The sequence below is a fragment of the Schistosoma haematobium genome, chromosome 1 (assembly GCF_000699445.3).
Source record: "Schistosoma haematobium chromosome 1, whole genome shotgun sequence".
In the NCBI taxonomy this organism is placed as follows: Eukaryota; Metazoa; Platyhelminthes; class Trematoda; order Strigeidida; family Schistosomatidae; genus Schistosoma; species Schistosoma haematobium.
Window position 1 is genome coordinate 10,918,472 of NC_067196.1, and position 14,402 is coordinate 10,932,873.

Genomic DNA, 14,402 nt, shown 5'->3' on the forward strand with positions numbered 1-14,402 from the left:
TGGTAGGACTGATACAAAAAAAAGACTAAACCTTGAGAATATGGTTTGAGAAGACAGAAAGGAATTGTGCACATGAAGGGACATCAGAATTTAAGATTGAAATGAAGATAAAGCGCAAATAAATCTATGCCATTGTAACCTATTTTTAGCCATTTCACCAAAAGTATTAAAGCACTGATAGCATTTGTCACTCATACTCCAATCAGATAGTTTGCGTCTATCAAAGTCAGATTAATACATAAAACCTTTTAATTAGGAGCGCTGTTTTTCTGTTGAAGTGTTAAATCATTTGTTAAAACAATCCATTTCTATTTGCAGATACAGTTATTTGAATAACAATCGAGTGAATTCGATTTAATTGGTCACTACACTTGACGTGCTACTTCACAGTTCCTATCATACAGTTGATACTGAAATAATTTATTATTAAAATGAGAGTATTTTCTAACATGAAATGAGTAAAGAAAATTAACACGAAGCTTAAAACATAGAATTCATACACATGGACATTTTCTCAACAAAGTGTAGCTAGACCCATAGTGGAACTGATGTGTTACATGAGACATCAACTAGCTTGTTAAAAATAATCACTATTGAACAGTTAAACAGTATTTGGTTGTTACTGTTATGCCCTGATAAGCATAATGAATGGCAACTTTTGAGATCCATTTATGGACCAATACTATGAGTATATTTTTATCGTATAATTGTTAAATAACTAAACTATTCATAGTCATGACCCTCTTATTATGAGCCTTATTTTGACCTATGAACTATTATTATACGATTTAACATTCTTGAATGATGCCCTGTCTATTAATTACTACCTCCCACATTCACAGCCACATTTGTCCAAATCTTGTATAAATGTTGTTTCCTATTTTATGGTACAATGTGGTCTGTTTAGTTGGTATATAAACCCAGTTTGCTTGAAATGAATGATTCATATTGCAGAGGCTGAGATCGGTGTTTTGAACTTAACTGGCTTGGCTAGGCGGAAAGTAGTATCAATCAGGACTCTAGACTGCTCGCACGTGTTTTATGCGTCATTGGTCCGATCGATAATTCACTGCTGTTTAATTGGCGGTATCGTTACGTTATGCATTAATAGGGCACACAGGCCACCAATTATAGTAATTACATTAGTGAATTTAATTGTAAAATACAGCATATATTATGTAGGTATTGTCTTAATATCCTATCGACTAGTTAGTTTATGCAACAAACAACAAAATGAGTTAAGGTTGAAGTTGAATGTAATAACGCTTTATTTCAAATAGCTAGATTCCTATTAAATACACAGATTAAAAATAAAATGAACAGGCATTTCAGCTAAAATGATTCATAAATTTTCGTAATTTTATCGTTCAGCTTTCTATTCTACCTGTGGACTACTCGACATTTAAAGATTACTATGGAATCTGGTCTAAGTGACGCATAAAATTCGGTGATTGCAAACGTAATACTATTAGCATATACGGTGCCATTATTATGAAATTATATGGGATGATTTACCAACATCAATTCCTAGGGTGTATAATATGAAGACCGCATCCGTGTTTAATCAAAGAAGGAACCAGTGAGACTAATTTCTGGACGACCTTTGAGCAACGTTAAACTGACCTTAAGAGTGTCCACCTGATAACTAAGACTAAATGAGTGTTATAAATTAGTGTAAGGAATTCGAATTATGATTTACAGATGATGGTTAAGGTTAGGAATTAGATCTATTTAGCCAAATGGATGGAAATCCAAGACCTGTTATCTTATACCTGTTTCGTTCCTCCATAAATTATAGTCTCGGCAAGAAATCTTCAGTAAACTATATGGCATCTAGTAACTGTGTCAATACTTGAAGAGCAGACAATAATCAAAAATGAGAATCAACAAAATTAGAATGTGTTACGACAAAATAAATGACCAATGAGTACACTAGATATAGTAACAAATCTTAAAATGATGTAAACGGATAAAAACTACACTTTTTATACTCATATGTTATTTGAATTAAAACTGGTTACTATATACTAATAAGTAGTATAATGAATACAGTAAAAAGAATTGGATGAGAAGAGGATCGAAAAGAATAAAAAAAGAACGCGAACAAACATTAAATCGGCGTTTTTTTTATTTATCGAATATGCCTTTCTGAAAAAAAACGTCACTGGGTGGCGACCAATGTCTTTCATGTATAGTCCTTATTAGTGCAGATCGAATGTTATCGATCATGATGCAATGTGGCCACCAGTCTAGTCTCGGATAGCTCAGTGGTAAGGTCTCTGACTATGAAGTTGGGTGACACAAGATCGAATCCTCCAGGGAGCGCCGGTCCCCTCAAGATGACAGGTACACCCGGGTTCAGGGTTTCCTGTCGACTACCTCCAACCACCATCTAATCTTCAGTAAACGTGTATTTACAAGTTTTTCTTTATGTAGGTAATTTGCATTTAACCCCCTATTTGTTGAAGTGAATTCCTTTATTTTCTAAAAAAAATTGTTTTTTTCAGATAATTGAATTATGGCAACTAATAAATGTAAATCGTCCAATTTTAATTATTGGCTCAGTTGGATCAGGTAAAAGTACCATTTTTAAAATACTTATTTCTACAATCAATTGGTATCATTGTACAAAGAGTAAACAATTGAATAAGTATTTATCATCATTATCCGAGCCAACATTATTATCAACATACAAATCATCATCATCATCGGGATCGGTATCATCTGAATTGTCATCATCAACACCAACATCATCATTATCAAAACAATTAAATTCATCTTCAGTTTCAAATGAGGAAAACAGTAACAATCAAGAAATAAATAATGATGTTGATATGAAGATATTCAATATACCAGATCAATTGAATTCATATCTTAATAAGTTTAATCTTATTTCAACAATACATTCCAATATAAAACATTTTGATGTATATAATAAAATAATTTCATTAAAACACTTATTTCCATATTCAAATGAACATTTAACAAGTTTGTTTTTAAATGATGATAATAATGATTCTAAATTAAGAGTGGATATATCAAATATGTTTGAAGAATGGGTATTGTTAGATTTAAGTGACCAGTCTATTGAACATTTGACATTTTTAAATAATGGTAACATTTTGAATTTATTGAAAGCGGTTAAAACTTTTAAATGTAAGTTGTGTGCTTTATTGTTAATTTTATTTTTATTAAGTAAAATGGTAAATTATTAGTAAGAGTTTGTGAGCCCCTAAATGCTTTAATACGGTCAAGAGTGGAGAGAGTCTGCTCTCCCTCTTGAAACGCTCTCACGTGGTCACGCGTGTACAGCCATTGCCAGGGATGTCCTACTCATTGCCTTCTCGTGGCGGAAGTGTTGTTTATGAAATTGAGAGCACGTAAAGCGAATGTCCGTTTCACAATTGATTGTGATTACATTTCCGTCCTACAGGAGGTCGGCCGCGGCTCGGATAGCTCAGTGGTAATGTCTCTGTCTGTGAAGCTGGGTGACACAAGATCGAATCCTCCAGGGAGCACTAGTTCCCTCAAGATTACAGGTACACCTTGCTGACGAGTGCCATGTAGCACGAAACCCGTGTCCAGGGTTTCTTGTCGACTACCTCCAACCACCATCTAATCGCGAATGTCCGTTTCTATGACTGGGTTGGTGGACACGAAGGATCCACCTAGGGGAGTTAGAAAACCGTGATTCCGAACCAATGTTTCACATAGGCTCCAGGGAACAAATGGCATATGAACCAGTTGTTGGCCACCGGCTACCATGAGACTACACTGCTTTGTGGATCAGACCTTCGAGTCGAAGGCTCCGGGTGTGGCCTCCTAAGAAAACCACCTGATTTGGTTTTGGTACCCGAGCAGTATTACATATCAAATGAGATTTGTGTGGCGCATATGTATTTGGTGCATCCTTGTACCAATATCTATGTGTTCAAGTAGAAATAAAAATAAATTAGTTTGTGATCAGGATAATCTTTGTTATTATGTGTGCATTCTGAGTAGATTGACTCGATGTAGAGATATTTCACCAATAATGGTATATTTTATTTGTTTCGTTGAGTTGAAATACCAAAATATCCACCTTAGTGTCTTTCTTCTTGGTTTAAGCTACCTACCTGTACATTTAAGTCACTTGCTACGAGTACTATATCTGAGTTTTTAGCTTTATAAAGGAGTTCAGAAAGCTTTCTGCAAAAGTCATCCTTCACTTTATCTGGGCCAGAGTCAGTGGAAGCGTAGGCAGAAACGACGAAAAAGCAAAACAGTAGATTTAAGGATTCGTGTTTTGTCTTATTTGGTAATCACCAACCACATGTACCTTGATCCTAATTTTCGATATTCATATACAGACCCGAACTCATTATCTTTCGCTTTCAACGTCAACAACAAGGTGGCCTGCCTGAATATCTGGACTACCTTTTTTCTGACATCTAGATATTTCAAAAAGTTATCTGTTTTCATGTTTATTTTAAGCGGTAATTATGTCAATTAACTGCATCAGCTATTAAGCCGCGTTTTTGAAAAGTTAACAAGTACAATCAGAAACATTGTGGTTGCTGGCACTATGTATTGAAAGAAATGAACCCTGTTCAGATATCGATTCTTGTACTGATAACATTTAACTAGCCATCACTCAATATTTATCTTCAATAACGATCAAGAAATAAGAAAAGGAAACGTGCTGATATACTTTGGGCTGAGAATTCTATATTGTACCAAAAATATAATATTGAATAAAGCTAATAATAACAAAATAAATGAGAAAAACATCATCTAATAAGGCAGCCATAATTCAAATATTCTAAAAATGATCAGTAAAGTGGTTAAATAGAGGCGATTAGCTCAGGATGCACATATGCCAGTAGAAAACGATCAATTGGAGTACTGCATATCAACAAAAAACAATTATATGCTATTACACTAATAATTAGTTACTCTCTATACACTATCACTTTTACTCTATAAACGGGGAGAAGAAATAATTTTTTATTTTGAGCATTTTGAGCAGTAGACAGAGATATTTCTACTTCACATTATACATGATATTTGAATTACATGCAGGAATTTAGAAATCGTATTCTCAATACTGATCATTTCATTCTTATTCTATAATGTTATTGAAGACGTCATACAGATTAACTAAATTATAGTTGAAGTTAGACAGTGACACCGCTGGATACAGGTTCAATGGTCTAGAGGTCAAGCATTCGCGCGCGCAAGGCCTATATGTCCTGGGTTCGAATCTCGTGTGGCGGGATTGTGAATGTGCACTACTGAGGAGTCCTACAATTAGACGAAACAACCGTCCAGTGCTTCTAGATTTTCCATGGTGATCTAGCTTCAATTGACTCATGATCTTAACTATTGAAATTAAAAAGAAATCACTGTCATAATTTTAATTGTTCAATAATTATTTTTAGTCACAAGAAAATTATTCATAGAAAAGACAACAATAGATGATTTATCTCCAGGTTTAATTCATCAATTTTCAATATTGTCAACTGAAGTTAATAATGAATTGAATTGGTCACATATATGGAGAATTTGGCGTAAAACAAGTTATTTATCATATATGGTTATAAATTATATGTAAGCTATTCCTAATTTATTTCATTTCGAGGATACATTTCACTGAATGCACATTCATTACACTTGGTTACTTTATTTTCTTTTTTAATTAGAAAATGACATATATGTCTAAGATGTTCGAATCGACTGATTATGTTTAGTTTAATAGTTGGAAATTGAAATTAAAATGTGATGTTGTCAGTCAGTCAGGTACAACGTCGGACCAGGAACACATGTGCATCGGTTCAAGTTGTCATATCTCATTAGCACAACAAGATGAACACCGGATACATAGACGTAGTTAATTCAGTGGTGGTAATATATAAATGAAAGATTGCATATAAGGATATAGTAAAGGATGTATTTTGCATCTACCAACATGATGTATTTGTCAGTGAAGTCATTCATTGTTGATTTAAGACATTTCAGTTACTGTAAACTGCCTGGTTGAGACCTACGCGATGATCGTAATCAGTGGTTGAAGACATTAGGTGATATGGCCCATTACTGATCAGAGAGAATTAAATAAATTCACTCCAGATTTTTAGTTACAGTATTCAATCATACATACCTTTTTATTTTGTTTAAACTTCTTCACAATCATTGTTATAACATTATTTTCCCGACCATTGTTGCTACCTTGATGTGGTGGTCGGGCTTGCCTATCGTGATGAAGCAACCGAACTATATTGGCTGGAACAACCGTTCCTCAAGGTCCTACCATGCCAGAAAGGTCGGTTGAAGAGCGGTAAGACTAAAAGCAACACACCCAAGGTCTGAAGACAAAGTCGTACTGCTGACTGTACAGAGGTGCGACGGCAGTAAGATGTTTCGTTCAGACAACCAACATTACAGTGATGCTGTCTTCCCACAAGAAAGGGTGGGGTTAGAAAAGGTCGACCCTAGAAATGCACACCTCGCCTCATCCCACAGATTTCCGTCTCAGGCGGTAAGGTCTCAACAAGTACGGAGCTAACACGAAAATTACTCACAAAAGGTCGTGTGTGACCGACCTCAAGCAGTTGTCTCTTAGACACTGAGGTCACGCTCTCAGGTCACTAAGGCCACCTCTAATCCGATTTCCTTTCCAGGTACCTCCAGAAGAACCATTCCGCGGTGTGGGCAACTGGGAAGTGATAACCGCCCTCATACCTCTAACACCACTCAAGATAACATTATTTTGGTAATTTTATCCAGTCGGGATGTTATGGTATAGCAATTTAGGCTAAAGCCATTTCTGCCATGCATTACGTTAATTATGATTAAGATTGTGACTTGAAAGGATGATAAAAACAGAAATTAAGAAGTTTTAAATTTTATCAGGATATAGTTACAACGATTCGAAATATATCTTATTGGTCATATATATTTCGAAATGGTAATTAACATTTGACTCTGAAGTTGTAACTGTTCTATTAATTGACTATCCCGTTCAACAGTCTATAAATAGTTAATCAATCAATTGTGGTTACATCTCAGTCCTACAGGAGGTCGGTCGCGGCTCGGATAGCTCAGTTGTAACGGCTCTGACTGTGAAGTTGAGTGACACGGGATCGAACCCTCCAGGGAGCACCGGTCCCCTCAAGATTACAGGCACAGCTTGCTGACGAGTGCCAAGTAGCACGAAACCCGCATCTAGGGTTTCCTGTCGACTACCTCCAACCACCATCTAATCTCAATAGTTAATCAATGTCTTCAGTTTCATTTCACAGTAATTTCTAAAGTTGATACTTCATAAAGACTGAATAGGGGAAAAAGAATAGTTCATCTTGGGTTTCTTTAATACGTTTGTTGATATATGTTCGGAATAAACTCAATTATCAAAACTCAAATACATTCCTATTGAATTCACTGAATATGGTCACATATAGATGTACGTTGTCCAAACGACTTTATCTTAGAGATATTAATCTAATTAGCTTAGAATTAGTTTATACTGTGTATTCTATTATAATCAGTAGGAAAGTTTCTGTATTTCGCCATTTAAAACATACTGGTTCTCGCTTCTGGAAATTCAAAAGATCAATTATGGCACATTTTTATGTATAAGTAATCAATTAAGCGACCATACTACAAACACTGCCGATGAAATGTAAACTGTTAGATATATTCTTGTTGTTTATTGATTTAACTAAATAAAAATGTATAAGGGTAAGCTGCTGGATGAAGAAATAAGTATATAGCAAGGAGTAACTTGTTCTATTCAATTTTTTTCTTAGTTTTATAACAATAATCTATAAATTTTATTGAGATCACAAACTGATTATTAAAAATCTTGAAGCACTTAGATAGTGGAGTTCAATCGTTATATGTGTGAGGAATGTACCCATTGAAAACAATAAAAAGATAGTGGCGAAATACTGTGGACTGGTTCAAGTTAGACAAGTATATCATCGAATTCCTGCTTAGTGGTCGAGAATGTTGGGGTTATGGATTCATACTGTTGAGGATTCTCATATTAGAACAGAATAGCTGTCAGTGCTTGTTTAATTTAGGCTTGTTCGTGATATCAATAAAATCCAATGATCTCCACAACCGATATATATTCATGTATCCTATGAAGTTGATTTTTTTAAGTACACTGTCAACTTCAATCATGAAAAGAGCACATTATACATCAATAGATAGAGAATTTAACTAATTCGTTACTTTATTCACCCCTAATACCAGGTTTTGCATGGTTGCCTAACTTCAATTGACTCATAGTCTCAACTATTGAATTGTATTCACCTTATCATAACGACCAATGGATAATGCTGCATAGTTTTAATTTAACTCGGTTAATCCTTAAATATAATTTATACATAAATTTTATGTCTTGCATAGTTTGCATTCGATTTCTGTAAAACTGTTCGTTAATATCATAAGAAATACTTTCATGTATTACTAGATAAATGTTAGTAGTAATGAAAATCATAAGTTCTATTTCTCATCAAACTATATCACATTTAAATGAGTAATGTAAGATGTTTCTTCTTTTATTTTTCATTAAAAAGTGTAAAGATGCTGTCAACTATTAAATAAGTAGACTTGAATGCTTATGTTTCTTTGACATTATATATCTTAACTGACATATAAACAAACCTAATAATTGATTTGTGTATTGATGAAAACTTAAAGATTCATCGAAAAAGATCTTATGGTGATATTTTTACTCTTGTTAATGACGTAATCAGATTAACAGATAGGTGAATTATTTAATGTCAACTTTTGATAAAATTTTGGAAACACCCAGAAATTTCATTAGTTGTTGAAGGCTGTCAATGAAGGCAATCCCTTCAGAAAAATAAGTATTTACAAATTACCATTCTGGAACAGTACTGCAATATGATATAATTTACAAGTTGGTAGGTGTAAACTACCTGATTGCAATCCGGGAGATGATATCAACCAATGGTTAGAGACCTTGAATGACATGTCTCAAAATCGTTCGCAATGGAGCACGTGCATCCACTCTTTGTGTTCTCCCAAATTCTTATCTTCTGAATTCTTCATATCCCTTTCTTTTTTTCACTTTCGAAATTTATTACACTAAATTATACTCGTTGAATAACATCTTCAAACCCTAATCTTTCCGATTATTGCTTATACTCTTACTACCTCCACAACTATGGGACTTGAATCGACAACTGCATTTGTGTACTAATGTGGTATGGCAACTCGAACTCATGTACTTACGTACGAGGTTCTACGTTGTTACTGAATGACAAGTTGAAGAGTTTAAATTTCAAGGATTTCTAGGAATGTTTAAGGTAAAAGAAACAAACATAGGAGAAGTTCATCATTGAGAATAAAGAGTAATATGAGCATGATAAAAGTTAAATACTCAAAAGTTTATAAAATAACCTCTGTTTAGACATGCGTCAAACCGATTATTTTGTTTTTGTCATCATTAGTTCAATTGTACAATCAACATATTTAAACGGTTATTAGTATTTTTGATTAAATTTAACTTCATTAAACTTATATATATATATTTTTCTTCTAAAATAATTTCAGATGGGACAAAATTCTTAATGAACTAGATAATCATATCCCAACAATATTAGATCAAATTTGGGAGTTAATGAATCAATGGTGTCACAATGAAAAAGGCTTTTTAAATATAACATCTTATAAGAATGCATTTTGTCAACAAAGTATTAAAAACTCTTTAGCTTTGATGTCTGAACTATTGAACAAATACTTTCCAAGAGAATTATGGGAATTACGTAAAGATGGCATAAAACCATGTAAGTTGTGATAACCTTTTTTAAGGCGTCTGTTCATAATGTTTAAATAAAATATCTTTCTTATTTTTAACTGGTTTGTGACAATAAGGAAGGCAAATAGTACTACTGTGATGTGCTACTGATGTCGATAGACATTAGTAGTATGTACCATCAATTGCAAAGTGAAATGCTTGATGGCAGAAGGTTAAGAAGATCAAAGTAAAGAGAATGAGAATAAAGAATGATTGGTGAGAAGAAACGATGAGAAAATGACGTTTGAGACGATTGACTGATATTTGCAAAAGGAACAGTCAAGTTTGATACAATTGATTGATATTTTGCAAGTTGTTCCGTAATTTTGTATTCAAATACATTTGGTTGTCCCCACTTGTGATCTCGTTCAATATACCATAATAAAACATTTGTGACAATCAATGTTACTGAAAACAAGCGCTAAGGTAAAATCTAGAAAGAGAAGTTATTCAAGTCAATTTTTTGACGAATTCTCAGATTTATTCTGTTTTATATTCTTGGTCACCATCGCTTTATGAAAAACAAGATTTTTTTCATTAAAGGATGAAGTATTTAACACAATCTTTCCTTCTTAAACTAGAACAAGGCTTGAACATCTCCATACATCCAATTACAGTATAAAATATCCCAGAAATTTCCAGACTTTAAACTTAAAGAGTTCGTAAATTACTTGCACTTTCTCGAACTCTTTATCTAGTAAGGTGATGTAGTTGACAGCCAGACAGCCGAACGTCTCCTTTCAGTTCATCATGGGATGTCAGATGACAGATCAGATAATAAAAATGATCAGTGTAGAAGTGCGAAATGGAGAAGAGTTGCCTCACACTCCTTTACACTTAAGTAAAGTGGTTTAAACTTTGTTTTGGTATTAACTTTTATTTTATCATTTTTCTCAAATTTTACGATTCTACATAGAACAGCTGTCAAACTACATTTTTAAGAAGAAAGGAACATACCCTACAGAATCATAGGCAATCGATGTAAGACTGTAATAAATGGATAACTGTTGAACAACGTTAAAATGATCTTAGAATGTCCACCTACTTACGAGTATTAATTAAGGGTTATAGATTAATATGAGGAATGATGAGAAGGATTTACGGTTGAATGCTAAGGTTAGTAATTAGATTTAATGTTTACATCACGAACTGACATCACTTATAATACCCAAACGGTATTTAACCAAATGAGTGAATGAATTCAGTCCAATTGTGGTGTGTGCTACTGATGTCGATAGATATAATTAGTATGTACCATCAATCGAAAGTAAAATGCCTAGCAAAGAGTGATTGTTTTGGAAACGAAAGGACAATGAAGTCTTTGACGATTGATCGATATTTTGCAAATGAAGTATTTACTGTGTGGTACTCAGATTTTACTAAGATATTCTGTCATTTAGTGTTCAAATACATTCAATTTTCCCCACTTATGTTCTTGTTCATTATAAAATCAATTCATTATCTGAAAAGTTGACAGTAAATAAACATACTCTATAAATAAAATAATATAATTCAGTGATCATAAGTTCTGCTCATTGTATTAGGTTGTATACATTTTCCTACTGACTATATCTTTAAACCGTTACTAATTCCTGGAGATCTTAGCATTCTAGGTTTGTAAACATTGTTAATTTTGTTATTTACTTCCATAGAAGTATCTCGACTTGTGATTGCATGATTTCGCGCATAACTCGATCACTGGGGGTCTGAATACTCAATGGATACACTAACTAACTAACCAACCTAAAATTTAAGTTTTATTTATACATACTTTACACATGAAATGAAATCACTCTTACTATAGTAAACAAATTTATGTCTTTATTTTTAATTCAGCATCTGTTTATCAATCAAATCTTACATTAATTGATTATTATTGGTCCGAATGGCGAAACATTGAAGACCAACCAGTATTTTATGAAATCTTGATAAGAAATTTATTTTTATTCTCATTTATTTGGGGTATTGGTGGTGGATTAGCTGGTGATCCAAGATTAAAATCACGGTAAAATAATTTAGTTATTCTATTGTATATTTTTTTTAGTAAATCATTCAAAGTCTGTTAACGTATGTCACCTGTACCGTAGATGAGATATTCGTCTTTCAAGCAAACGATGAGTGTATTGCTCAACAGTTCACTCTGTCCTAATTTACAGGTATGATGCTTGGATATTAAGAACAGAAGATACTTTAGGTTACTTATATTCTAAAATTAGTGTCTTCGAAGTACTGTTCATGAATTTTGGGATCACCGAGTGAGAAACTCTGGAGCCGTGCATAGGGCATTAAGTAAATATAGCAAATTAGTTAATGAGTTGATGAACCTTCATCAGCTGAAATAGTTGGGACATTACTTACTTACTTAGGCCTGTTACTCCCCGTGGAGGAGCATAGGTCTCCCACTAGCATTCTCCATAGAACTAGTTGGGAAATATGTCAGTCAGTCAGTCAGTCAGTCAGTCAGCAACAACGTAAAACTTCGTACGTACGTACATCAGTTCGAGTTGCCGCACCACATTAGCACAGAGATCCAGTTGTTGATTCAAATCCCGTAGTGGTAGAGGTAGTAAAAGTATAAGCAGCAATAGAAAAGATTAGGATTTGAAGATGTTATTCAACGAGTATAATTTATTGAAATAAATTTGGGAAGAGAAAAAGAAAGGGGACATGACGAATTCAGAAGGTTAGAACTTGGGAGAACACAAAGAGTGGATGCACCTGCTCCATTGCAAACGATTTTCAGCCATGTCATTCAGGGTCTCTAACCATTGGTTGATATCATCTCCCGGATTGCAATCAGGTAGTCTACATCTACCAACATGACTCAGTCCACTTGTCAGTGACTTCATGAATTTGTGACATGGTTTGGCCTGGCCGCCACTTGCTTTCTTCCAACCTACTCCTACAACATAAAACATCTCACATCGGAGCAGTCGGTGGTTGGTCATACGTAACAGGTGTCTCAGCCATCTCAACTGATGAAGTTTTACTATTTCATCAATTGATTTGCCATCATTACCTAGTACCTGTTTTTTCTCTCTAAAAGCACGCCAACGATAAAGTTAAACGAGAATGGAGAGAGTGGACAGCCCTGACGAACATCACTTGAGGTAATTAATTCTGATGACAGTTCGCCATAAGCTGTCACTCTACCAGTTGTGTTCGAGTAGAGGGCCTTTACAAGGTTAATGTACTTCTTAGATACTCCTTTCAATGACAAACACTGCCATAGAACCTCACTATCAATAGTCAAATATCACTTTAAGGTCGATAAATAATACGATTGTGTCTATTTTCTAGGACCTGACGTAGTGGGAATATCTGGTCTATACAACCACGACCAGGTCGAAAACCAGCCTAGTTTTCTCTAGTCTGCTCTTCACGAGCTTTAGTTAGGCGTCAAAGTATTATTGAAGATAATATTTTAGACACTATATTAGTCAAACTGATTCCTCTGTGATTGTCACAAGAGGACTTTTGTCCTTTCTTATAGACTGGCACAATCAGTGATTGAGACCAGTCAGATGGGATTACATCCAGTTCCCAGATTCTACCTAAGACCTCATTCAATCTCACTGCTAATACTGAACCAACATCCTTAAAAATCTCAGGAGTAAACCTGTCAGGGCCTGCTGCTCTTCCTCGCTTCAGATTTCCTATGGCTTTTTCAAATTCGTAAAGAGTCGGAGGACCTGCATCAGCTTGCTATTTAGGGTCAACCTTTTCTAACCCCCTCTTTCCTTGTGAGGAGGCCACATTGCTGCAGATGCTGGTTGTCCGAGGGAAACACCTTACTGCTCTCACACCCCTCTACAGTCAGCAGTACGACTTCGCCCTCAGACCTTGGGTTACTGCTTTTAGTCTTACTGTTTTCCAATCGACCTGCCTGGCATGGTAGAACCTACAGGAACATATGTTCCAGCCAATATAGCTCGGTTGGGTCATCACGATAGGCAAGCTCGACCACCACGTCAAGGCAGCAGCTACGGTCAAGAAATGTTAGTTATGTTATTCATATCCGATCATTGTCTATCATGTCGTGCATTCATAGCCATTAAAAAGCAGGGTTGACCAAAGCAAATGTGGCGTCAGTCCATAAATTCTCTGACTATTGGAATGACCCAATTAGGTGTGTGCAAAATGCCTGGTTGGGATTCGTGTGATTATGGCAACCCATGGGTAACATAACTGAGAATCGTTCACAATGAAGCAGATACATCCATACTTTGTCTTTCCTTTGAACCTGAGTCCTGTAATCTCTTACCTTTATTTTATTTTTTCTACATTTAATCTCTCTCCTATTATCGATACGGACATTAAAGATAGTTCTCTATGTTTAAGAACTATAATAACAGTTTTGCATGATATCGAAATAGGAAGTTATTGGTTGAATCCATGATGGACTGGACGAAATCAATCAAAAAATGTCAAACAAAGAAAATAACACGCAAAAAGCTGTTTAAGAAAGATATTAGAACAGATGAAAAATAGTTATGCAAAAGTCACCTGAAGTGTTATTAATCTACATGTTGAGTGAGTTTCAACAGTCCACAAATTTATATCCATAAAATTAGAATGGAGGTTTGTGGAG

The 14,402-nt window shown here is 34.6% G+C and overlaps 1 protein-coding gene across 1 annotated transcript in view; it reads left to right on the plus strand.

The window, feature by feature from the left end:
• MS3_00010052 (uncharacterized protein) overlaps positions 1-14,402 on the plus strand; it is a gene marked incomplete at its 3' end in the record, with an annotated part of 91,431 nt that overhangs the window by 63,212 nt on the left and 13,817 nt on the right. The window contains exons 29-32 of the mRNA XM_051218386.1: positions 2,508-3,156; positions 5,421-5,589; positions 9,568-9,800; positions 11,648-11,816. Of these exons, the coding sequence (XP_051073125.1) occupies positions 2,508-3,156; positions 5,421-5,589; positions 9,568-9,800; positions 11,648-11,816 (1,220 nt within the window). The remainder of the gene's footprint in view (positions 1-2,507; positions 3,157-5,420; positions 5,590-9,567; positions 9,801-11,647; positions 11,817-14,402) is intronic.